The sequence below is a fragment of the Hesperophylax consimilis genome, chromosome 18 (genome assembly GCF_061612785.1).
Source record: "Hesperophylax consimilis isolate HC1 chromosome 18, BYU_Hcon_1.0, whole genome shotgun sequence".
Taxonomy (NCBI): Eukaryota; Metazoa; Arthropoda; class Insecta; order Trichoptera; family Limnephilidae; genus Hesperophylax; species Hesperophylax consimilis.
Window position 1 is genome coordinate 8,811,363 of NC_142853.1, and position 27,621 is coordinate 8,838,983.

At 36.0% G+C, this 27,621-nt stretch overlaps 1 protein-coding gene across 1 annotated transcript in view; it reads right to left on the reverse strand.

The window, feature by feature from the left end:
* LOC149415312 (zonadhesin-like) overlaps positions 1–17,065 on the reverse strand; it is a 39,781-nt gene extending 22,716 nt beyond the window's left edge. Inside the window, exons 1-5 of the mRNA XM_089642845.1 lie at positions 16,933–17,065; positions 11,329–11,541; positions 7,701–7,913; positions 5,809–6,000; positions 4,724–4,916 (exon numbers count right to left, since the gene is read on the reverse strand). Of these exons, the coding sequence (XP_089498971.1) occupies positions 4,724–4,916; positions 5,809–6,000; positions 7,701–7,913; positions 11,329–11,541; positions 16,933–16,993 (872 nt within the window). The 5' untranslated portion in view covers positions 16,994–17,065. The remainder of the gene's footprint in view (positions 1–4,723; positions 4,917–5,808; positions 6,001–7,700; positions 7,914–11,328; positions 11,542–16,932) is intronic.
* Positions 17,066–27,621: the final 10,556 nt, after the last annotated feature.

A 27,621-nucleotide genomic window follows, 5' to 3' on the forward strand; every position in this document is an offset into this window, starting at 1 on the left:
AACTCCAATATCATGTTGGATATTTAAAATAACAAACCCATCAGGGTAAAAATCTATCGATTCACGATTGACTGTATTACATTCCGTAATCCGGTTTTTAAATTAATAATCTCTGCGACTGTCGTTACCGAACCGGGGTCCCGCCGGGTCTATAACAAGAGTGCGGAAACGCCCCCCTCCCTTTCTACTGGCCGCTCATCTCTGAGTTGCCTGTTCAAGAATCATAATTAATTTATTACCCTATTGAAATTAGCCTACCTGAGCCTACTTGAGTTTATGAAATAATATTTCATAACAATTTGATAACATTATATAATTAAGAAAATAAGAAATTTAATTACAAACTAAAAAATATAACTTAAATAATATAATAGTTATTAAACTTAGAAAAAATAAGATATAAAAATAAAAATGTACTTATTAGGTACGAAATAATAGTAGGTAGGTACAGTACTGGTAGTAAATTGTTCAAAGACCGAGCTGGCAATCTTGTATGAAATGGGTACTTAATAAAATGCAACAACAATAAACGCATATTAGCACATATTAGGAAGCGGATAATATAACTTTAGAGGATATGTATTTTTTTTTTAAATATTAATATTTGTTTATATATATTTTTTTGTTATTAATCATTAATCAATTTTCCTAAATTCATTACGTGAATTTAGGAAAATTTAATTAATAAAAATTACAAATGAGTTCATATAAACAATTATTTGAAAAATGTATCCAATGAAATTAAAACTTGTCTTTATCTAAAAGTTGTTTGATTTGTGATTTGAAAGTTTTGTAATTTTTTTCAGTTTTAATTTTATCCGGAAGGGCATTAAACAATTTTATACCTTAATAATTATAATGGTGTTGACCAGCACTAGTACTACATTTAGGAATTTCTAAGTTACCACGTGATCTAGATCGGTAACTTATTTTTGTAGAAATTGTTGAATTGAAATGGTCTTTATGAATTTGTAACAGTGCATTCTTTTTAAACATTTTGTTTAAGCTAAGAACCCTAAACGAGTCAAACAGCTCCGTGGTTGGAAATAACGATGGTTTTCTTAGGGTGACTTTCAAAATTAACCTCTGAACCTTTTCTTCAGGTGAAAGGTTAGTTTTGAAAGTCCCTCCCCAACCGATTATACCATATTGTAATATGGATTGGGCAAGAGAAACATACATAATTTTAATCATATTATATGAAAGGATGTTTCTCAATCTAATGAATAAGTAAATAAGTTTTCTTACTCTGGTTGCCGTATTTTGGACTTGTTCGTTCCATTTTAAGTGTCTATCTACTATTATACCCAGATACTTTATACTATTTTTGCATGTTATTGGTAAACAATTTACATTACCGCATTCTTTTTTATTTTCACATTGTGATGAATGGATTTTAATGGTAATATTGTTTTCAAAATTTTTTTCCTGCAAAGAGAATGGGATGAAATATATTTTCTCGGTATTTAGTGAGAGACAGGTCGGCAGGTCGACAGGTTTAGGTCGAACCATGTTTTGAGTATGTTTATATTGATATTGGCTATCCTCATTATTTCCTCCCATGATTTTCCTTTTGTGATAACTACAGTGTCGTCTGCGTAAGATATGATATCTCCAACAATGGGAAGAGTGAACATTTGATTTACATATATAATAAAAAGGATTGGACCGATGACAGTTCCTTGCGGTATGCGAAAAGATGAGGTTTTGGGTTCACTAAGGGTATTATTGATTTTGACATATTGGAATCTCTCTTTTAGGTAACTTTGGAACCATGATAGTACTATTCCGTCCAATCCAATTTGTTTTAGTTTCTCAGTGAGTTTTGAGTGTGATATGCTATCAAATGCTTTGCGGAGATCAATGAAGATTCCAAGACACTTTTCTCCATTATCTAATTTTTGCATTATTGTTGATGTCAATTTAGCAATCGCATCCTGTGTGCTGAGATTGTCCCTAAATCCGAACTGGTTTGGGCTCATTATCTTCTTATCTTTTATGTAGTTGTTGAGTTGTTTTTTAACAATTTTTTCATAGATTTTTGCTATATTTGATGTGAGTGCTATGGGACGGTAGTTAGAAGTGTTTTTTTCGTCACCAGTTTTAAAAACAGGGGTCACAATAGTAGATGTTCGGGAATATGCCCTTCTTCAGACTTACATTTATTATATGAGCAATTGGTTTGCTGATTATCTCACGTACAGTTTTTAATGTTTTTACAGTTATGTTGTCGTAGCCAGGCTCGCTGATCCTCGTAGACTTATTATTTATTTATTTATTTATTTATGTATTTATTTAAACGCCCATTGGGCTTTTACATACATTGTTATTAGTGTTATTACATTAACTATGTGACATTTAAAAGTTTACGTACATATATAAATAAAATAGTTATTATATCTGTAGTACATAAATGTTTTACAAATAATACAAAATACCATTATGGAGAACAGTTTTTTTTTTTTTTTACTTACTTAGAAAAATAAATGGATTGAAATTAATCAGCATTTATAGGGACTTAAAATCATATTCGAATTGTTATTTAAATTACAATATTAATTTGTAAAGTTAAAACATATATATTAAAGTTAAAAAGTCATAAAAGAAAAGAGTGAAAAAACAGAAGCTAAAAAATGGGTTTAAATTTAAATTAATTTAATTTAATTTTAAATTATAGCGTTTTCAACTTCTTTATCAGTTACTGAAGCAAATGTGTGGAAACCTTCTTCAAAAGTTGGGTTTAGCTCTGGTTGTTGAGTTTGTTTTTTGTATAGGATAATATTACTAGCAAGATTAGCGCCGACATTAACAAAATAATCGTTAAAGATATCACCACAAAGTTTTGGGTTTTTTTCTGTGTCAGAATTAATTCCTTGATGAGTAACTTATTTTGGAAATTTTTGTTTTGTGCTTTTGTTGGTTATTGTTTTGATAATTTTCCAAAACTCTTTGCTGTCTTGACCAGCATTTTTTAATTTATCATGAAAATACTTTTCTTTAGTCAGTCTAATTAAAAGCGTAAGTTTGTTTCGATATTTCTTGAAGAAAGTAGCGATTTTTTCATGGTTAGGGAATTTTTTAGACTGGTGATAGTATTTTTCCTTATTTCTGATTGAAATCACTAATCCATGGGTTATCCGTGGTTTTATTAATCTGTGTTTAGAAATAAGTATTTGTGTAGAAAGGTTTATGTGATTTAGGAAAACAGTTTCGGAATTTTCCGCACAAGTATTTGGATTTTCCGATTCAATTTTTGATGCCCAGGTTTCCATCTTAAGATTTGTTTCTAAAGTTTCCATATTTAAATATTGTTTTTCTTGTTTTTTTTGTCAGATTTGTTGGGGTTGGTACTTTTTTTGTCTATGTTGTTAACGAATATATAGGTGTAGTGGTCAGTTATGCTAGTTTTCCATAATATCGACATGTTTTTTTCAGTGTTATTTGAGTTGCACCATATGTGATCGATACAGGAAGGGATTTGTCCGCTGATATTTCGTGTTGCATTATTTATATATGATTTATAGTTTAGCGAAGTCATTACATTTATATAATCATCTTTCGTTTTGCTTTGTACCCAGTGTCCGATATTAATGTTAATGTCACCAACAATAATATTAAAGGTACTTTTTTGACTCAGTAATAATTTTTCGATTTCTATAATGAAATTTGTGGGATTCGATCCGTGCGTCCGGTAGATGGCAATAATATGGTACATAATGTCGTTCACTTTTACACTCAGTTGTAAACAGTTTGCTAATTGCATTTTAATTTCTGTGACAGTGACATTGTTATATTTATTTAGAATGAACACCGCTATACCACTGGTTTTATTAATATAGGTAGTTAACGAAAAGTATGTGTAATTCGGAATACTGTACAGTGTGTCAGCGTTATTTATATTTAAGTGCGCTTCTGTTAAAACAATGAGGTCCGGTAATGTTTCAAGAAGGTTTAGTGTTACTACAAACTCATCTAGGTTTTTAAAAAAAACATATATATGTATGTATAAGTGTGCATGTATGCGTATATATACATGTATAATATATTTGTAAGTGTGTATGTATCTTTCTTACTAATAATTGATTTCGATCCTCCTCGTTTTTATAGACATTCTTGTAATTAAATTTATTATTACTGTAACTAACCAATTACTATTACACAAAGAATATTGAGAGATCATGATGTGCTCACCTATACTTAGAGACATCATTATAACCATGTGTAAATGTAAATTATGTGATGTATTCTGTTGGCGAGCCAATAAATAAAACGAAACATATTTATCTTCTGAAAGTAGTAATTTTTAATGTGCAATTTTGAAATAATAAAATATTGCAAATATGACGGTAATCAGCATTAATACATATTATTAACTTATAAGTAAGCATCAATAATAGGTAGGAATAGTAGGTAACATTAGATAAAAAAGATCTTGGATTCCATTTCTGATTTCCAACGGTTTCGTGTCTATTTTGTACCTGAAAAGAAATAAAGACAATTAGAAAATGTTAATTTTATAATATTTTTATTGCATAGCACTAACATTGTGGCCCATTTAGTAAATGTGCAGCTAATTTTGAGAAAGTTATAGTATAGTATAAATGGGTATGTCTTCTCAAATGAACTTACCCAAAACAAAGATTTGTAACAATTATCAAAATCAGTCTAAAACAAAACAAAGAGTTTCAAGATTTTTAAGAAGTTTATTTTCCGATTGGGATACGTACAGATCTTAGGGCACTTGTTGGGCTTGATGCATTTTCCCTTGGTATCAAAGATGAATCCCTTCTTGCAGGTGCATCCTTTTGCAAGGCACATCTTGGCGCATGGAGTCTTCCCGAAGGTGGCCAGGTTTTTGCAGGTGGGAGGGCAGGGGTTTGGGCAGTTCACAAATTCAGCGTTTGGATCGGGACAAGCTTAAAATCGAAAAAATATGTACCATTAATTTACAAATAACAAATTAACGGTCCTTCACACCGTCGTTCAAATTCTTAAGAAAGTGTTACGAAATCTAATGTGTAGACACGAAAAATGCGAAACAGAAATGAAAATGTTGAAGTATAAAATATGACTTCAAAAAAAAAATTATTAAATAAATATTCAAGATGCCGTTTAAGTTTTCGACCAACGAGTATAAAAGTTTTTTTAAATAAAAAAAAACGGCAGGAATGTCATTCCTCAGGTAAGTGAAAGTTCAGGAAAGCATTCATGTTAAAAAATTTCAATTCATTTTATCGTCTAGACATGTTTTAGCGTGCGATATTTAAGTATGTTGTTAGTTAATATTGTATTCACCATTGTTTATGACAATAATATTTGCACTGCACAATAAAGATAAAAAATTAGAGATAATTTTTAATTATATCAATGATAATATTTTTTGTAACACCTTTTTATGTATTCATAAAAATATTAATTTTGCACCATTCAATTACGTATTCATTACCATTTCAGCAATTAATATTTATGACCGTTATGAAAAAGGTTAATGAAAATAATTTTTATTCCAGGATGTGCGGAGGTAAGTGCAATCCCACACGTCCCATATAGTTTAATCCATAAGTTAAGTCCCATAAGTTTTACAAAGAAATTGTCTAAGACTAAATCCTCTCCTGGATTTTTTAATATAAGTCTACAGTCTTATTCCGATTTTGATGTAGTTTTGCACTGTCAACATCTGATTTCGAAAAACTTTTCGCAAAGCTAGAGCAACGTCAGGGACATTAGCTATTAACAATGTAAAATTGTCTGATTCTTGATTTTGTTTTAAATTCTGATGAGCTATTCAATTATTTTGTGAACACTCACGACACTGTGATGGCAGTACGCAGACATTGTCCTTATTCCTGACGTATCCACTTGCACAGTCGCAGCCTCCGGGGCACGGGTAAGGCGGCAAGCACAGGATCTGAGGCCCCCCTGCAACAAATTGCTCACAGGTCTCTGGGCACGGATTCTTACAGGAGCTGTACACCTCGTTTTTCGCACACGTGGGTTTGGCTGGGGACAAAAACTTACAGGTCAAGAATCATTAGAAAACATAGTTCTTACATATCCAATAATTAGGGTCGGCCCTGAGCCAAACGGCGCCTGACGCGAGTAAAGTTTTGGCGCCCCTTGTTAACAGCATTAGACGCTTAGTTAGGTGATCACTCTAATTATAATATCCCGGTGATAGCCAACATAAATATACCTAATATTTTTGTATCTTTATTACATAATACGGACATGTGTCTAGTGTGGTAGTCGAAAAGTATGTAAAAAACTGTATACAAATAAAGGAAAGAAAAAAAAATTATAATTACTGTTCAGTTATACACATTTTCTGTTATTGTTCTATATATCTAATGTTAACTGGAATAGTACGTATGTTTATAATCATGTATTGTTTGTAATGATAAATAAATAATTTTAAAAAAATATACCTATAAAAAAATCAATAATATTCGGATGATTTGTATTTTTGCGTAGCGTCGTTTTTGTGAAAAATAATCTCAAGGGTTATGTGTTATCTTGTTAGGTGTTTGTTAGTGCCTTGGCGCATTGACAATTCGGCGCCCGGAGCGGACTGCTCTTATTGCGCCGGCGTAGGGCCGGCCCTAAAAACAATGTAGATCATAAAAGTGACCCACGGTGTTGTATTCCAGGCACTACTCATTTTGAAACTATTTGAATAATGGAACAAAAGAAAGTGAAAAATCGAGTTCTTAGTTTTGAGCCAGAAAAAAGGTTGTCTTCGAATCTGTTTGATTTTTTTTTACAAAGAAATATCGCTTTTCAGGAATATTGTGGGTAACAGTAGCTGATAAATATGTGTACTGTAAAAACTCTTTTTTATGTTACACCTCACGCGCCCCTGTCTGTACAGTGTAAAGGCAGGGGAGCTATGTCGCCACCCGGTTGGGCAGCGTTGCGAGTCGGGTTAAGGTCCTAAATAGGCCCGGATATGAAGGAGGAAAAACAGTTCTGTTAACATGTTAAATGGTCTGTTAACAATGGATTGTCAATCAGACGGACCAGAATCTTTTTTGAATCTTTTTTTTTGACCAGAATTTTGTACAGAATCAAATGTTCTTGGGCTCCAGCCCTATTATTGTTGGACGTACTTGAGATTTGTCAAGGGTTAGCACGTAGTTACTACTAAAGAATCTGCTAGCCATATACAAGATGCCCAATTTCTTGGAAGCCAGTTTTACTCGGGCATCTAGATAGAGCCCCGATACTTAAGCTGGTCTGATATTCTTACTCCAAGCATTTCAATGGCGTCTTTGTCGGAGAGGGTGCTTCCATCAAATTTCACCAGACAGTTATTGATATTCCTCTTCGCCAACATCAGATATTTGAGACGTTGAAACTGACCAGGTTGGCCTTACCCCAGGCATAAACCTTCTTCTCAAGGTGATCAAATTTGGCTGACTGGCTAGTATACAACTAGTATGCAGAGTTGGATGGATCCCATACGATGGTAACTTCCCGACAGGCGCCGGTGCCAGGTCCTAGCAAAGACTTTTGAGATTGTCGTTAAATTTAATTAGTTTTTTTATTGTCCATTTACAAGTTTATTTTAAGTTGTAGGGGGAGATTAAATCCTAATATGAAATGAAATGCTGACTGACTGCGCAAATGGCTTATTTAAAAAAAAAAACTATCATCTAGGTCCAAAATACATATATAACCTAAGAGCATTTCTAATTACTTACGGCAGTTTTCTGGCAGGATACATTTTCCATTAAGGTCCTTCACAAATCCAGTTTTGCAGCCACATCCATCGACGATGCAGATTGCAGGACAAATCAGTGGCCCCCCGGCGTCCTTGTTCTCGCAGGTGATGGGGCAGGGGTCTCCGCAGGGTTTTTGCTCGGCATTGAGGTCTCCGTCGCAACCCACTGGTTTTGGAGTCGTTGTGGGAACGGCTATACACAAATCAAACAGTCTTGGTAAATATTCACTGGATAGATGAATGGACGGGACAGGGTGGAGGCAAACACCGCAGCCTTGGGCTTGTGAGGAACTCGATTGCAAATTGGGAGACGGGTAGGAGTGGAGAATACTCCGAACAGGACTGGAAGTGAAAATTAAGAGGAATGTGAAAGCCAAAAGTATTTTTGTTCCCCCTTTCATCATAATAATTACGCAACTCAGATTGTATGTCTTGTCTGCGCGAGGCAAGGAATTGTTAAATAATACATTTTCCGTGCACTAAGAACCTGCTATAGGTAGGAAGCGCCCGGAAAGATCTTGATACGTTGATGTTTCCGCACGCTTGCTAAAACCCTTTTCAACTGGTGGATGCATAATACCGGAGTTTTTTTGACAACTAAACAACTTTTTTTCAACAGCCAATAATTCTCCAACTTACGAGGATACTGACTGATATAATTACACCGTTTTTTTTTTAAAGCTGTATTTAATTTTTTTTATGTATTTATAATAATCATTAAAAATAACAAGTGTAAGTCAATGTTTAGTCATATAGTGATGTTTTATTTGTAGCAAATGTATATATTTACTTTTTTTTTCACAATCATTACAAAACAAACAACAAGTGGGAGGATGTCTTACTCGTTCTAAGGGTTAATATACAGTTTCCCTTTTGATAAAATATTCTTACACACAAAAGAAAAGAAGTTGAAGAGTTGGTTCAAATTCATTAAATACATATCCATATAGTTGGAAGTTGGAGCCCTTACAAACAAATTGTTATAAAATATAAGTATAAAATTATCGGACGGCAATGCATATCTCTCCATTTAAATAGGACCGGCGTTAGAGGTAAAACTACTCTTCCCTCCGGAAGTGTTAATTATAATACTTCCCGAATTACAAATAACCTGACAAACCCGGAAAATGTTGCTTGTGTCACGATGAAGGACTTAACCAGGCGATAAATTGAACTCACGACGCCAGGGTGGGACCCAGCCGCAATGCCAACTAAGCCATTGACCGGTCATACCAATGTTAAACATATTTTACTATAACTATTATATTATATTTTCGTTGTATTTTTTTATAAAAAGATGTGCTGCAGAAGAAGACCTTACATAATCTTAGTATATAAAAATCACGTGTTACTGTGTTCGTACACGCTAATCTCTGAAACCGCCCAACCGATTTCAATGAAAGTGTATGGTTGGTTCCAGCTTGAAATATAGGATATTTTTAGACCTGATATGTGGCGCTGTTGTCGAGATCTAAAAATATTTTTTCAACGACAATTTTATTTATCAGATTTCTCATCCAAAAATAATACAAACCCAAAATATAACTTCCCTTCATAAATGCGGTCTGTGGCAGAACAACGTCTGCCTCAACCCACTAGAATCATTATAAACACCATTTAACAAATGCAATTTAAAAAAGCAATTTAATTTAACGAATTTCAATATTAGAAATTATCTAAGAATTATAGACCTATAAAAAAAATATTTAAATACAAATGGAAAATGCATTTTTTTCCATGAGACATAAATCTTTAATTCAGATAAATAATGAATAAAACTATTGATTAACAAGTAGTATTTTGAGATTTAAAAATCAAACTGGGAAAAACAAAAAAAAGTTTTCGCTGTGATACATCTGTTTTATTTTTTTTATTTTATAAAAATGGTTTTAATGATTATTAAACTTTCCTCCCCGGGGACTGGAGTCAACCACGCTAACAACTTAGTCAAAACCCAATTTGATAGGACCGAAATTTATTGCGTATATTAACTGTTGTAATATCATACAATTTCAGATAAATGCGTATATGTCCACTTGTGTGCAACCAAAATGCATTGTCTTCGACAACGAGTCTATCTCTCGAGTTTCAGCTCGATTGGATGTCGGGTAGTGAGTTAATTTCCACTCCCAAGAATCCACTTCATTGATACATTCTTTCAAGAAAACGAAAGTGAATTTCAAATAGATGTATTGAGAAGGTATAATATTTTGGTCCCGAAAAAACACAAGCTTACCCTTACGGTTTGATAACTAAAAATGCAGCTACCCAAAGTTATGCAAACACGGAAAAAACCGTTAAAAAAACTGGCACGGATCTGACGTCTGATCGTTGCCGCTTTCCGCGGTCTTCTGAAGAAATACTAGAAATCAATATAATTTTTCAGTCCAAAAATGGTTGACGTAAACGCCAATTTTGTTTTTATTTATTTTGTGAATAGTTAAATAGCAATGAAAAAAAATAAATCTAGTCAAGTGGTAGCAAAAACTTAGCCATAAAGCAGTATTTTTTAAAAGTTGTTCCTTATACGAGTTCATAGTAAACTCATGAAAAAGAAATAAATTTAGTAGTTTACGCTTATATTTTTTATGACGTAATTAACAATTTTATTTTAATTTTGATCAAACCAAGCGATAGAAAAAGCTTCAATGTATCCACAGTATATTTTTGTTATTGATAACCTATACCGATTCTTAGTGAAGATTAGTCTAAATATTGATTTCACTTATAACATGGTGGACTGAGATGGCGGCACAGGCCTCTCTCCACCTCGTATTATTAACTTGGTAGATGGATCACCACCGCCAATACTAGCGAAAGACTTAATAGCTGAGGTACCCTCTATGGTAGACACCGTTGCAGAAGAAGCGAAGAACTTCTGGAACTTAATCACTAGATAAAATTTATTTACGAGACCAGCATGAGTCAAGACTGTTTCTTCGAGTGGCTTAGCTGGACTAGAAGCAACAGGCATTGCGATGGCCATATTAATGACATCTTGCCCGATGGCATCGAGAACTCTAATTCTATTCTAACATTATTCCTGTCTAAGAAGACAGGAAGAAAGAAGACTAAGAAGTTACTATATTACGGCTCGTAATACAATAACAAAGTGGATTATTGTTGATTATTCAAGTAATTTTTTGACATTTTCCATCTAGTCAAATCGAAGAATCGTCAGTCCTCGGCCTTTCTTCACTTTTATTTTTGTGTTTATTTAAAGATATATACAAAAGAAAGTACAAATCACATATTAGGAAGCTTTGCCTGTCCAAATAGGAAAGTTTTTCGTTCCAGGACAGATAAATTGACAGGTTTAGTTCATATTATTCCTTAAGAAATGTACATAATTAAGTAACAAAAAAATTCAATTTTCTCTGCAAAAAGTAACCTTTTAGCATGTATTATATTCGGTATTTACCGAATTAACCTGGTAACACATAATATATAGGGATTTACAGTGTATGAGATAAGTTAAATAAGTTACTACATATATATTTGGGGGAAAACATTGGAGTAGGATGAAGTAGTACAATGGAGTAGGACTTCAATTTTAATAATTGTTTTCAGGGCCAAAATACAAATAACCTTAGAATATTATCACTTACGACAGTTAGCTGGCAGAATACATTTTCCATTAAGGTCCTTCACAAATCCGGTCTTGCAGCCACATCCATCGACAAAGCAGATGGCGGGACAAATCAGGGGGCCCTCGGCGTCCTTGTTCTCACAGGTGATGGGGCAGGGGTCTCCGCAGGGCCTAGACACGGCGTTGAGGTCTCCACCGCACCCCACTGGAAGTGGGACCGTTTTGGGAATGGCTATGCACAAATCAAATGTTCAAGTGTTGGTAGATATTGACTTTGTAGATATAAAGACAGGGAGGGCTGACCCCATGCAGGCGCAATCGGAGCAGTCCGCTCTTTACTCTTTAGCAGTCCCAATACATGCCCTTGAGATTGTTTTTCACAAAAACAAGGCTGCACAAAAATCACCTACCTAGGCGACTACTGGTTTTAACAATGGGCGTCGAAACTTTAGACGATTAAGTGTGAAAACAACCACCGTAGCGTTAGGCCGTGTATCGCAAGACTGGCAGGAGTGGAGAATACTCATCGGAGGGGCCGGTAGGACTTTTAATAGGACAGTCTTACCTCAGGAGAGACATACAGCGGTCAAGAGTTCAAATTATTAATTATTAATAAATGTGAGAACGACAAAGAAACGACGATCTAGAGACAAGGCCGCCAGACTCCTCCTATCTGGACTGCCCGGGCTTTACCCTCGCAAGCAAATTCCGACTCAAAGGAGGAGTCTGCCTCTATAGTCGAGCTGACGTCAACTGTGTGCGACTATTGAGTCTGGAAAACTCCAGATTCGACGTAATGTGGGTGCGCGTCAATCTTGCCAGTACGGCAAGATTCTACGCATTTCTATACCGCTCACCGAACCATAGCGAATCAGACACTTCCGAGCTCTTCAAACATTTGAGCGATACTATTGATGATCTCTTGCCCTGCTACCCTTCGGCCGAGTTTGTTTTTCTGGGGGACTTCAATGTTCATAACAAACCATGGTTGAAGTTCTCAGGCCCAACGGACTCGGCTGGCCGACAGGCGGAATCCTTTGCCATTTGCTACGGATTAGAGCAATTAGTTCAGGAGCCTACAAGGGTTCCTGATGTCCAGACTCACCGCTCCAATCTGTTAGACCTATTCTTAACTACTGTGCCACACGGTTATAAGATTGACGTCACAGCGCCTCTGGGATCATCCGACCACTGCCTAGTGACGACATCAATCCCCGTTAGCCTCAGACCAACCAATGAGAGGCTGAGGAGAAAAGTGTGGCACTATAGGTCAGCAGATTAGTTCGGTATGCGGGCCCATTTCAACGCTTTTCCGTGGTCAGCTGTTTGTTTTCGGACTTCGGACCCTTTAAGATGTGCCCAAGAGATTGGTGAAGTAATCAAACCGGCGATGGATGGCTTCATACAATCGACTACTAAAGAAACTGGTGTGGGCTCAAAGCCGTGGTTCAGTCGACAATACTCCGAAGCAGTTCGACGAAAAAACGCGGCTTACCGAGCCTACAACACATCTCGAACGCCCAAAAGCAGATCAGCATACAACAAATCGGCAAAGGAATGCAAAAGAATCATTAATAGGTCAAAATTCAAACACGACCTGCAGATCAGCAAAAAGCTGGCTGCCTGCCCGCATGGCAGCAGAGCATTCTGGTCGCTTGCGGGCTCAATAGGTCGAAATTTTTGCAAACCCAGTTTGCCACTTCTTACCAGGCCTGACGGGTCACTAGCAAACACCGCCACCGAAAAGGCTAACCTATTAGGGAAAATGTTTGCGGAAAACTCGACCCTCGACGACGGGGGTGCTGTTCCGCCGTCGGTTCCTCACTGCGGCTTCTATATGAAAAAGCTAAGGATCCGGCATTGGGATGTACTCCACGTCATACGGGGGCTCGATGTTAACAAAGCTAGTGGACCTGATGGAATACCTGCCCTGGTATTGCAGAGGTGTGCTGCGGAAATAGTTCCAGTTTTGACAAAGCTCTTCAAAATGTCCCTGAAGTGTGGCACTGTGCCCTCTGGTTGGAAAAAAGCGGTAATTCACCCTAATCCCAAGAAAGGTGACCGCTCCAACCCGGCCAACTATCGCCCCATAGCGATCACATCAGTTCTGTCCAAAGTGATGGAACGTGGGATCAACGACAAACTGCTCACATACCTCGAGAAGAACAAAATTATCAACGACCGTCAATACGGATTCCGGCGGAACCGCTCGTGCGGTGATCTTCTCGCTTATGTGACGCATGTTTGGGGCGGTGCCTGGAACGTCACGGTGAGACCCAAACGGTCGCACTAGACATATCCAAGGCCTTTGACCGGGTCTGGCACCGAGGACTTGTCAACAAATTGCATTCTTACGGACTTCCCGCATCCCTGTGTACGTGGATTGCTGACTTTTTAAGGGATAAGTCAATTCAGGCAGTTGCTGACGGTTTCATCTCTTCCTCGCACTCCATAAATGCTGGCGTCCCACAGGGATCGGTTCTGTCTCCGACTTTGTTTTTGTTGCACATCAATGACCTTTTGACATGTGCACCGATTCATTGTTACGCGGATGACAGTACAGTTCATGATAGCTTTTTGTTTGACAAGCCCCCAAAGGGCACACAAACTCCAACGGCTCGGAGGGCTTTGAAGCAGAGAATGGACGGTTATCTCGAGAGTATTTCCTCCTGGGGTAAAAATAATCTCGTCGAATTCAATGTTTCAAAGACCCAATCCTGTCTGATTACATCTAAAAGGGATCCAAATGATAATCTAGTCTCCTTCAACGGAAGCAATCTTCCGAACAGGCCTTTCATTGATATGCTTGGTGTAACTATAAGTGACCAGCTCAGGTACGGGGGCTCCATCGAAGCCTGAGTAAAGTTGGCCTCTCAGAAGCTGGGCGTACTGTACAGGGCCCGCAGATAATTTAATAGTACACAACTGCTGACCCTGTACAAATCGCAAGTGCGCCCTACTGTCGAATTTGGCAGCCATCTCTGGTCCGGAGCCCCTAAATACCTGAAAAAAACCCTTGTATCTGTGCAAAAACGGGAGGTCCGTTTGATAGATTCCCCAATCTTAACAGACGGACTGCAATATTTAGAGCACAGGCGTTAGGTAGGTATGCTGTCCTTGTTCTATCGGTATTACAATGGAAGATGCTCTGAGGAACTAGCGTCATTGATCCCTTCGGCACCGGTGCGTAGTCGGGATACACGCCAAACGCGCGCCCAACATTTGCACACAGTTGACACTTGTCACATGAGAACGAGTCGCTTCTACGATTCGTTCTTAAGTTCAACAGCTCGGCTGTGGAACGAACTGCCGGCCTCTGTGTTTCCTCCCTCCTACAACATGGGACTCTTCAAGACCCATGTTCACTCTCCTCGGACTCGGACTCCTACTCGGACCCTCCAAACCGCATCCCCAAAGATGACATAGGCCCTGAGGAAAATTATTTTCTTCAGGGCCTCCTGTGTGGAGTTAATATATAAAAAAAGGGTACCCATTAAGTGCATTATAATTAAGTGCATTATACTTCTACCATGCAACATTACAAATTTATAAAAACAATATTCAAAATAAATTTGCACCCTTTAAAAAAAACAGAAATCTTAGACAAACGTCCATACTTCCTACTCCTAAATGTAAAAAAACAATAGGACAGTTCAACCATGAATATCTCGGAGTTAAATTTTTTAACTCATTTCCAGAAAAAAATAGAAACATGAATGCAAATATAAAAGAATTCAAAAGCCACCTTAAAAAGTATTCCGAACACTTGAACTGAATCATATCAAATTTAAACCAATATAACAACACCCCCCATACATACAAGCCCTACTTATTTATGGAGGTACATCAAATACTTATATTATATTATGTAATTAAAAACTGTATTATATTGTGTAATGTAATTTGTGTATCTTTTTTTCATTAATAAAAAAAATGTCTAATACTTATAGGAAGATGGCTCAGATAACTGGACATCAAAGTTGTGAAGCTAGAAGACATAATCGAATACCCGATGACAATCCTGGTGAACTGAATAGTGAATGAGCCTATATCTTGAGTGTTTACAAAACCGTCTCCGTATCAATAATAATACTCAGGGAACTAGTAGGAACACTGACAGGAACTAACACTGTACGAGATAAATACAACTATTGGGAGTTAAAATCATTAAAACGCGTAGAAATTGTGTAAAGGATGAAGTTTACAAGATATGACGAGCCATGAAGTTAAAAAATACCCAGGTTAACTGCATTAATAGAGCTATTTTACTGGTGGACAACAATTTGTTAAACTAAAATCCTCCCAGTCAGAAGAAAATAATGCAGCAAGTGGAGTCCCACAGGGTTCACACCTCGGTCCAATATTGTTTATTTTGTTTATAAATGATATTACAAAAATATTTCATGTTGATTTATCATACTTTTTTTTAGACTACTTCAAAATTTTTAGATGTGTGTAAAATATTTATCATTGTAATATTCTTCAAGATCAACAAATTATTACTTTTGGACAATGTAAACAGACTTTACTTAAATATCTCAAAATGTCAAATACTCTTTAGATTTTTCAGATTGAAAACGCCAGTGATCTTTAATCACAACATTGATAACAATACTCTTGGGACATTAACACAAATTAATTAAGACTTAGGCATCACTTTTCAATCAAATCTTTCTTTTGTTAACCACATAACGGAGATTTCTAACAAGCGCTTACGAATGTTGGGATATATAAAAATGTTAACTAGAAATTTTAACAATATTAAGTGTTTTGTTATATTTTGCCTTTGTTAGAAGTCAAATAGACTACAATTCTCCCCTCTGGATCCAGGGCCGACCCTTTGCGGTTGCAAATAGAGCAGTCCGCTTCAGTCACCAATACGCTGATAAAACCTAGCACCTAACAGTCCTAACACATCGCATTTGAAATTATTTTTCATGTAAAGGGCGTTAGTCAAAAATGAAAATCAGTTTTTTGACTCAGGGCCGACCCTGTCTGGAACCCACTTTACAATATTCATGTACAAGCTATTGAAAGAGTACAAAATAAATTATTTCGTTTTTTTAAGTTTTGTAATGGGTATTCCAGCAATTTTGTTGAACTACAACACTCTTTTAAATTAAATGAATACATGTGCTTAAATATTAGATATGTTGACAGAAGGATATTCACTGACTTGGTATTTCTATACAAAATTCTAAATTGTGTATTTGATTGATAAGCTTTCGGATTCCACCACGTAATACTATCTAGTCTTGATTTATTTCATTGCAGAAATTCTGGTACTACCTACCATATGTATTCCTCATTGTCCAGAATACTAATGGAGGAAAATAATTATACCGAGTCAGTGGACATCTTAAATTTATCACATAACAAATAAAAAAGATTGTTACTGAGACAGTTTAGTTTTGTGTAGTAAATATGTTCTGTATTAATATATAATTTTTACTATTCATAAGTAAAAGCCTACTTTTTACATTAAAAAAAGCCTTTTTACTATTCATAAGTAAATTAAAGGTACTGAGATACTATCAAGAAATAAAGTGAAATATGGGAGATAGCCTAGTTTTGTGACTCTTCTGGACCATCTCCACATCAATAATAATTAAACATAACATACCTTTATAAGTCGCATGGGTTGCAGATATGCAGCAGAACAATGCTATCATCAAAATACGCATTTTGAGAAGTGTTTGGATGATCTTAGGAACTGACACTGCGTCGAGTAAGCCTGATGGCAGTATGAAGGTCTTCTAGAAGAATAGATGATTATACAATACCTACTGCCAAAATGATTATTTGTTAACTGCTATGGAACCGGTTTGTTTGTTTTGGTAACTTTTGTTTAATCAGCTTGCTTATGAAAAGATCGACAACTGTTAGTTTTTAACAGAAATCATATATCATGGTTACTATTCAAAAGGAATGAATTATTATTTGACAATGTTTGCAAAATTACAATACTGACGCACGTATAATAATTTTACAGAGAAAAATATTTGTTTTGGTTTTCAATGGGCTGGCCCAAGGCGTGCGAACAAGGTCGTGCAATATTTGAACATAATAGAAATGTTCGAATATTATTACTATAGTGCATTTATTTCCTAGTACATTTTGTTATCGCCCCAGTAAAACAATCAAATTACTGATTGTTAACTTAATAAAAATAACCTAAGTGCACTTAATTAAAAACTTGAAAAATACTGCCTAAAAACGGTGTTAACTACTATTGTTTTACGTAATTCCAACTGCGAAAACTGTTCAAAACATCAGCAAATAGTTTTCTGATTTGACAGTTGCCGAGCACAAATTTCCTAATAATAACATAGTGATAAATTTTGAAAAAAAAAGTTTCAATTTGCCACTATTTGATAAATCTCACTGTGCTCAATGCAAAAAGAAAATACTTGAAAAAGATTTACGCTGTGCCAAGTGTAATCTATGTTACAATATCTTTTATGTGTGACAGTTGTTTCACTCTCAAAACAGCGGACATGGTATCAGGTATTGGTGGTACTGGCTCTCTGGCTGAAATAATGGAGAAGCTTTACAAAATAGATGTCAAGCTCACTAACATCAAACCGATTTGCGATGTATGACATAAAGAAGAGCCTTGAGTTCGCCCTAGCAGTTATGTCTGACACGGAAAAGAGGGTAGAGGCGGTCGAGAAGAGATTGCTTGGACATCTTCCGATGCGAATTGGATGAGCGGGATCAGCTCTCCAGAATGAAAAGCTTGGAGATTAAGAACGTTCCAATGACGAAGGGAGAAAACCTTTCCACCGTAGTCCATAAAATACCGCGACCATGTGACGCGAGTTGCTACGAAGTCCATCCAGGTTAAGCCAATCATTATTCGCTTCGCAAACCGCAGACGAAAAGAAGAGTTACTGGCGCTAACGAAAAAGGCTAGGAAGATAAGAGCATTGACCAATAATATTCTGGACCGGAAACTATTATCTATGTCGACAACCACCTAACTATTAAAATAAGAGGCTGCTACCCAAAGCGAAAACAAAGGCGCGGGAAGCGGGTTACAAATTTGTTTGGGTCAAGGACGACAAGATCCTGGTGAGAAAAAACGACACAGAGTTTGCCTTTTTAATCAGGAGGGAGGACAACCTTTAAAAAAATTTACTAGTGAATATTGCACATTTATTACTACTGTACACTCCCCCCTCCCCCTCCTTACCCTGCACCTTATGTTGTCACTGCATTATTATTAAGATTATTATATTATCACAACCTTTGCGTATTATGTTGTGCTATTTATCAGGTATTATTATTTTCTTTATTCAACATTCATACTTATTAACACCTCAGTATATTTTTTCTAGGACGTACACTCCATCATTTAGTGATTGACTCGAATAACTCTAGAGATTATTACTATTACTAACAACATAATCACACATTCTCTACATATACTTGTTATTAATACTTAAGACGTAACCGGGCCTTGATTTTTCCATACAAACGTAGTCCCCATTTATCTTTCTAGATTTTAACCCTAGAGCAAATATTTTTTTTACATAAAATAGATACCGGCGACTTGCGTGTCGGTACGTTTTGTTTTTTTTTTTGATAAATTGCTTCTTATAGAAGTTATGACCTTCCAAAAATCAATAAAATTTCCTGATTTAAACGCTGTCAAAAGACGTTCAGTCTACAAACTAATCTCTGTCATAGGTCACCCCAAGTGGTTCGCTACGTTTGGTGACTTGAGCAGGGGTGCCCGGGTTCATGGGGGTGAGGATTGTCCGGGTCTTGGTGATATATGCATCGGTCCGCCAGTTGCGTGGCAGGCCGGATCGGGAGACCAGTCTAAACGCACGCTCAAGTTGCGACGCGACTGAAGATGAGTTAGCAGCAAGAAGCCACCTGACTATTGTATGTGCGCGCTCAAGTTGAGACGCGACTTATTTGGACGAGTATTATAACAAAACCCTGTAGCAACCCAATACAGAATTCGGTCGTAACACGGACATGTACCTAGCATGAAAGTTAAAAAATCCTCAACTTACAATGAATAAAGAATTTTTTTTTAAATATATATTTTTAAAAAGATGCCATTTGCGTGGTGATCTGTTATAACAAAACACAGTAGGAAAAGTTGCGCCGTTTAGTCATGACATTTTCTATTATTTTCGAGTTACATGGATATTTAAATACTAGTTCATTTTTACTCATGATCCGATTTTCAGAACCCCGACATGTCTGGAGGTAGAGTGGAAAAAAATTGAGGTTTCCTCCACACCATCCGATTTGCAGTGTGGTGATTGGCAAGGGTGTTATGGCTTTCATGTCATTTTCAAAATTTCAACGAATGGCATTGGCGTTGGCTCTATTAAAAAAACACAATAATAAGATTCGTAAAACAAAATAGTGAACAAAAAATTGCAATATTATATCGAAAATTGGTCACTTGCGATGTTTATGTGGTAAAAATTGGTCATTTTGGCCAAATAAACATCGCAAGGGAATTAAAACCTGTTGATTTCAGGAATTTTACCAAAATAAAAAATAAATATTTTATTTTAATACTTTTCCCTGTCTCAAACAACTTGAATGGTTTAGTTAAGTTTTGATGAACAAAAAAGATAACTATCTGTCCAAACAAGTATTTTATAATATTTTTAATGGATTAATTTAGCAAAACGACAGAAATTAATTTAATAAAATTTACTTGCGCACGCCGCGACCTGCGGATTCGTAGCCAAGAGCCTTACCCTTCAACCACGGAGGCAGTTCAAATGTACGCACCTACATATTTTAGTAGGTGTACCTATATGGGTAGTAAGATTTTTTAATTTTTAAAAGAAAGACAAACATTCCCTGGTTACGAATAACCTAACATTTGAAAAACTCCTACTACCACCACACTAAGCGGAAGGTATTGCTTGTGTTGTGATGGAGAACCTAGCCAGCCGAGGAATTGAACATGGGACGCCCGGGTGGGACCCAAACGCGATGCCCACTCAGCCACTGACCGGTCAAGTAAGTAAGAGCAATACAATTAATTAGTAGTACATTATTTTGATGTATCTCACAAGGTTTAGCCAGCGTTAGCAATTTAAGCGCCCGAAAATATATTTTAAATCACTTGATTACACAATGACTTTCCTCTACTTTTTATAAAGATAATACATATTTATAAATTACGTGTGTAAACCTTTCGGAAGAAATCTTTAAATGATAGTGAAAATCCTATCAAAATCCATTTCGCCGAGATTATACGTCGAGACAAAATCAGTAACGGAGAAATAAGTTGGAAAGATAACCACAAACACCAGATACATGACGAAGGACGGAAGACGGGAGATGCGGGAGGCGGAGGAGGCGGGATGCGGAAGAGGCGGGAGTCGAGCGTAACATGCACACACACACTCTTAGTTGGGTGGGTACCTACACATCGATAGCGCGCTCGCTGAGCAGAGTGAAACAGCAAGTGATTTTTAAAATACCTATTGTTCAAATTTCTCAGCGCCCGGGTTTCCACTTAATTGAGAAAGATTCACTGCCTCTTGAGTGTTTTTTTAATCAAAACGTACGTGGGTTGAGAACAAAAACTGACACCTTCCTTCGCGGTGTTATTAGCAGTGATCGGCATAACAGAGACATGGCTTGTAGATTATATTTCAGATGGCGAGCTTTTCGACTCGAGGTACAATGAATTCCGACGCAATAGACGTATCAATGGTGTAACTACGGTGGTGGGGTGCTTTTGGCTGTCAAAAAGGAATTCAACACAATTTGTAACTACTCACGGTGTACTACTGATGAGGACATATGGGTAACTCTTAGTATCCCGCGTGCAACTGGATTTACTAACATCCATATTTGTTGTACCTATCTGTCCAAAAGTTTTAATTTCAATGCCAAAATCACCACTTTTTCAAATGATTTAGGTATTAAGCTTTTGAACATACCTGATGATTAGTTTTGTATCTTGGGAAACTTTAACCTACCCGAAATTAGCTGGACTCCTGTTGGTGAATTTAACCTAATTCCTTGCAATTACACTTCCACAATAAGTGCTACATTTATCGATAATATATATTACTGTAACCTGGACCAATACAATGATGTTAAAAATATGTCAGGAAGAATTCTTGATCTTGTTCTGTGCAATTTCCCGGTGGGCGTTACTCCCGCGAAAGATCCACTGGTTCCTGATCCATCGCCATCGCTGAATCCATCGCTATCGCTGCTGAATTCATTGAACCCCGCGTATAAAGGAAAACCCAATCAAACGGCCCTCATTTCACAAGGCTAATTATGACGACATAAGAGACAGTCTGGCACAAGTAGATTGGAACATCCTTAACTTATCTGATTCCGTCAACCCTGCAGTATCTTATTTTTACAATATTATCAATAGTCTGATCTCTGACAAGATTCCATTGAGGCGTGTTGGTAAACATTCCTACCCACCGTGGTATAGCTCATCATTAATAAAACTTATTCGTGAAAAGAACAAATTTCACAGACTATATATTATGTATAAGAACCTCTACGATTACACTAATTTTTCAAGGCTACGAACCAAAGATAAAAAAATGGCAAAGAAATGTCACTAAGACTTCATCAATAACGGCGAAGAGAATATCGCCAAAGATCCTAAGTCATTCTGGTCATATGTAAAATCAAAAAAAACTATCAGCCTCTATTCCCAGTGTTTTGAATCTTAAGGATAAAACAGTGGAGGGTGGCCAGGCGGATTATTTCCATTCCGTCTACAAACCGGCCAACTCACTGGGGACTTCCTACGACGACTCCGTAGTTGAGCAGATTGGCGCGGTGGGATCAGTTTCAATCGATGCTGACCTTGTTTCTTAATATTTAAAAAGTCTCGATTCTAACAAGGGAGCTGGACCGGATGGTATCCCACCACTGTTAATTACCGAGTGCGCAAATCATTTGTCAATTCCGTTGTCAATACTTTTCAATATAGGCTCAAGACTGTTACATTTCCAGATATATGGAAAAGAGTCTACATCACACCAATCCATAAATCGGGAACTAATTGTGAAGCAGATAACTATAGACCCATTTCGAAGCTATGCATTTTTTTAAAGATGTTCGAAAACATTGTCTATGACCAGTTATTCCCTGTCGAAAAGAATTCGATCAACGAATTTCAGCATGGATTCTTTGCAGGTCGCTCTGTTGCTACAAATCTCATAATATTTACAAATTTCTTGTCTGCCTGCATGGGTAAACGTGTGCAAGTTGATGCAGTGACAATATTTATACTGATTATAGTAATGCCTTTGACAAGATCAACCACAACGTTCTGCTTAGAAAACTTGTTAATCAAGGTATTTATGGAGATCTTCTTCGTTGGATATCTTCATACGTAACGAATAGGTCTCAGGCTGTCACAATGGGTGGATTTTCCTCCATCTGGAAAATTATCACTTTCGGTGTGCCTCAGTGGTCTATTTTGGGTCCCCTGCTTTTCTCTATCTATATAAATGATATTACGACATGTTTCCACAGCGCTCAAATTTTACTATTTGCTGAAGACATACCTTCCTACAAACTTCCCCGACTGCTGTTTATGTCTGCAAGCGGATCTTGACCGACTGACTGATTACTGTCTCAGAAATAAGCTTTTTATTAAAATATCGAAATTCAAATATCAAGTTGCACAGTCACATTTACTTGCAACCGTGTGAAAATATCGCATGATTACGCCATTTCTGGATCGCTATTAAAAATAAAGATTATATACGTGATCTTGGGGTTCTTTTGGACTCTAAACTCACCTTTGAGAAACACGTTGATTATATTGTCACCAAAGCAACCAAAAGTCTAGGTTATGTACTGAGAACATGCAAATTCTTCAACAACACTATGACTTATCTAGTTTTCTATAATTCACACGTTTGTCCACACCTGGAATTCTGTTCAGAGGTTTGGAATCCGTGCTACATTGTTTATATTAACACGTTAGAAAGAGTTTAGGAGCAATTTCTAAAATTTCTCAATTTTAAATCATTCAACATATACAACTCTTACGATGAAATCGAGAAACGTTTTAAAATCACGAAACTACTCAACAGGAGGCTTGTCGCTGATCAGATGCTCCTTTACAAAATTATTAACTCAAAAGTTGATTGCCCTGAGTTGTTACAGCTGTTTCGGTTTGCAAGTTCGATTGCCACGTAGAATCTCAAAAATTGAATCATATAAATAAGTCGTCTAAACGTGGCTAAAACCACAGTTTGAAAATGGCCTTGAAAGCCGAAACAGCTGTAACAATAACAAAACCAAAAAATACTTGCAGAACTTAATAATTATATTATTAAATTTGATTTTAATTAAAAAAAAAAAAAAAAAATGTCCCCGCACCGCTTCGATATAGCAGACAGAAAACCCTTTTCTACATTGACAAATGCAACACCAACTCCAATCAAAACGAATTTATTTAAGCGTTCAAAGATGGTTTGAAATGGTATGTAAATACGAATGTTAGAGGGAGCTCGATAATAATGATAGAACAATTAAGCGAAAATATCTCGTAAAACACAACTCGTTTGAAAAACAGAAAAAAATTCTAGATAAATGGTATAGGTGCATTTAAAGATACACTGTGAATTGTTTAATGCCTAGAACATACTAGCTGACGTGTACCTGGCGTTGCTGCGGGTTATCCTTAGGAGATAGACGTGTACCATTACTTACTTTTCTGTAGGCCTTTTTAAGGTTTACAATTCCCTAGTACATTATTTTGATGTATCTCATAAGGTTTAGCCAGCGTTAGCAATGTAAGCGCCCAAAAATATTTTTTTAACGACCTGATTACAAAAAATCGATTTTTTTCTACTTTTTATAAGGGTAAAATGCATGTATTAAATATATATACATTCCGGAAGAAATTCTCTAAATGATAGTTAAAATCCAATCTAAATTTGTTGCTTAGTTTAGAAGAACTAAGCGCAAAAACACGACTTTACTTTATACTATTTAAAGATTAAATAACAGAACGAAACTTTTTTTAATAATTTTTGGAGCTTACTTTGCGATTTTTGCGATTCGAGGGAATTTCATATAATTAAAATTTCGGCATAACAATATATAGATATTATCATAAAAATGACTTTTTTTTAGACTTAAAAAGTTAAAGTGTTAAAGAGAAATATGTTTTAAATCGGTAGAAATTCGATTGTCTGTTTAAAGAAATCGTATAAACGATCGAAACGCTATCAATTGATTCCGTTCGAATTTGTGGGGGCAAAAGTTTTTTTTTTGTATTAGGCAATTCACCCTAAAAAAGAGTGCTATGTGCCGTTAAAGTTAAGAGAGATGGTTATAATTTTATGGGAAATCTATACGGGAATAGGAACTCTCAAATATTGAAGTCATTCAAGTCTATGAACTTGTATAGAACTGAGAAAATGCGAGAATTGTTGAGAGAAAGTAAATAAGGAATACTAAGGGGAGATTTGTGGGTGATTTTTATAAGTAAACGATAAATGCCTTTGAAAGATGAATGATTTTTACAATTAAAGAAAACATGATCAAGAGTCTCATTTTCCATGCCGCACTGGCAGAGTGGACTATCTAGGACCCGGATTTTAAACAAATGGGATGCAATGGAGCAATGACCAATTCTCATTCTCGAGATACAGGATATAAATCTTTTGGATTTTTTCTTGCTGTGGAACCAAGGTTTACTTGGGATATGATTTTGTATTCCAGCATAAAAAGCACCAGTTCAATTTTCTTCCCAGGAGCGAAACATGTTGGATTTAAGAATTGGGATGACGTCAGAGATAGGAATTCTAAAATCTAAAGGATTGGAGCCAGAAATTGTTCCAAGTTTAGCTGGAGAATCGGCTTTCTCGTTACCCTCAATTCCTAAATGGCCAGGGACTCAAACCAATATTGTCTCGAAATTTAATTCATTTAAAGATTTAAGGGTGTTTCTGATATTATAAATAATATAGTCTTCTGGTTTATGGATATTTGAGGAAATTTTCAACACTGCGCTTAGTGAGTCAGTGCACAGTAAGGCTCGTCGAATATTGAAAAGCTGGATTTGACTCAAAGCTTGTTCAATCGCGAAGCATTCTGCAGTAAATATAGAAATTTCTTTAGGCAATTTATAAGACAAATCTAAATCGAATTCGGGAATGTGTACCGCAGCTCCACAATCTTTGTTATCAGACTTAGAACCATCTGTGTAAATGAGTGAAAATTCTGGAATCTTAGAAGATGTAATGTTTTTAAATTTTTTTTCAACATTTTGATTAGATGAGGTTAAAATATCAGTTCGGAAGTCTGAAGTTATAACGTTGGGGATATAATTGATAGAATCAAATGGGATAGTGAAAATAGGAAGGATAGGATCTTTTTGTAGATTTTGGAGGGAAGAAGACAGAGATTTGAATGAAAGAAAACTTTTTAGAAGGAGAGGAAGTCGATTTTTATCTGTCGATCTTTTTTCGTTATTTAATTTACTGAACAAATAATCAAGGCTTTATTCTAAAGGGTGACGCGATACAGACAAAGATTTAAAAATATATTTATCAGCCAGGAATTGTCTCCTCAAAATTAAGGGGGGATCAACACATTCTACCTGGAGAGAATTAATTGGAGAAGATTTCATCGCTCCAATAATTATTCTGAGCGCTTTGGACTGAATTCTTTCAAGTTTTTTGTCCAAATATTTAGGAAGAGGATCGAAAAAAAATGTTCCATAATCCAAATGGCTTCGCACTAGAGCACCATACATTAATTTAAGAGTAGTAGGATGAGATCCCCACCACACTCTGGAAACAGCTCGCATAATATTTAACCCCTTTTCACACTTAGCCGAAATGTTCTGAATATGCGGGAGCCAGGAAAGTTTATGATCCAAAAGTAGTCCAAGAAATTTAATTTGCTTAACGATTTGAACAGGGACATTATCAAAGCAGACAGAAAAGGGGGGTATTTTTTTCGCGTAAAAGCCACTACTTTGGTTTTAGACGTAGCTAAATTCATCCCATTTGTCAACAACCAAACTTTAATATTATGTAAAGCCAAATTCAATTCCTTAGCAGCGCGCGATAGATTTTTGTGTGATAAATATATAGGGAAATCATCAGCAAAATAAAGTCGCTTGATAGATGAAGGAATTACATTGTCTAAATCACTTATATATATATATATAGTATCAGTCCATTATTATTTAATATATATATGTATATATAATAATATATATATATTAAATAATAATGGACTGATTACGGACCCCTGAGGTAACCCCTTCCATAGTTTGCGATTTATCGTTTTTGAGGAAAAGTGGATAATAATGGATCTGTCCGTTAGTAAATTAATAATAAATTGAACTAGTTTTAAGGGAATTTTTATTTTAATTAATTTTTCTTTCAAAATGTTAGTTAATACATCGTCGTAAGCTGACGAAAGATCAAGAAATGTGGCCAGAGTGCAAGAATTAAGGGACTGAGATATACGGATGTCTGTTGTTAACACACTTAAATTATCTGTGGTTGATTTCTTTTTCCGGAAGCCATATTGATTAGGAGAGATAATTCTGTGATTTTCAACAAACCATTCCAATCTGTTCTTTATCAAGTGTTCTGCTACTTTCATTAAACATGACGAAAGAGCAATAGGACGATAGGATGAGATTTCAGATGGATTTTTGCCTGGTTTTAAAATCGGAAGGATTTTTTGAATTTTCCAGACTTCCGGAATAAATCCTGTTTCGAACATGTAATTAATTAGGGATAAAAAATACTCAACCGACATGTCTGAGAATGCTTTGATGAAACTATATAAGATTCCATCAGGGCCAGGAGAAGAGTCTGGAAGGGAATTGATTACTCGATTTAATTCACATACTGAGAAAGGAGAGTCCAGCCAGCTAGAGTGAGATGAATAAGAAATAAAGAAAGGCATTTCCTCACATCTGGCAACTGACGGAGGAGCTATATTATCAGCAAAACATATAATAATTTATTCTGGAATATGTTTGGAACGCTGGGAAGTATATGACGAACCGTTTTTTTTTTAAATTGGACCATACGGATGACTGGGGAGATTCAGGAGACAAGCTTTCACAGAATTTTCGCCATCCAGACCGCTTTTGGTTTTTCAAAACGCGTTTTGCTTTTGCCTGGGCGCGTTTCACAGATAGGTAATTTTCAAAAGACATACATTTACGGAAAATGGAAATTGCTTCTCTTCTGGATTTAACGACACTAGTGCATTCTTCATCCCACCATGGGGTGGAATGTTTTATCTTAATGTTAACATTACGTTTTTTAAGTTTTTTTTCTGCAGTTTTTATTAT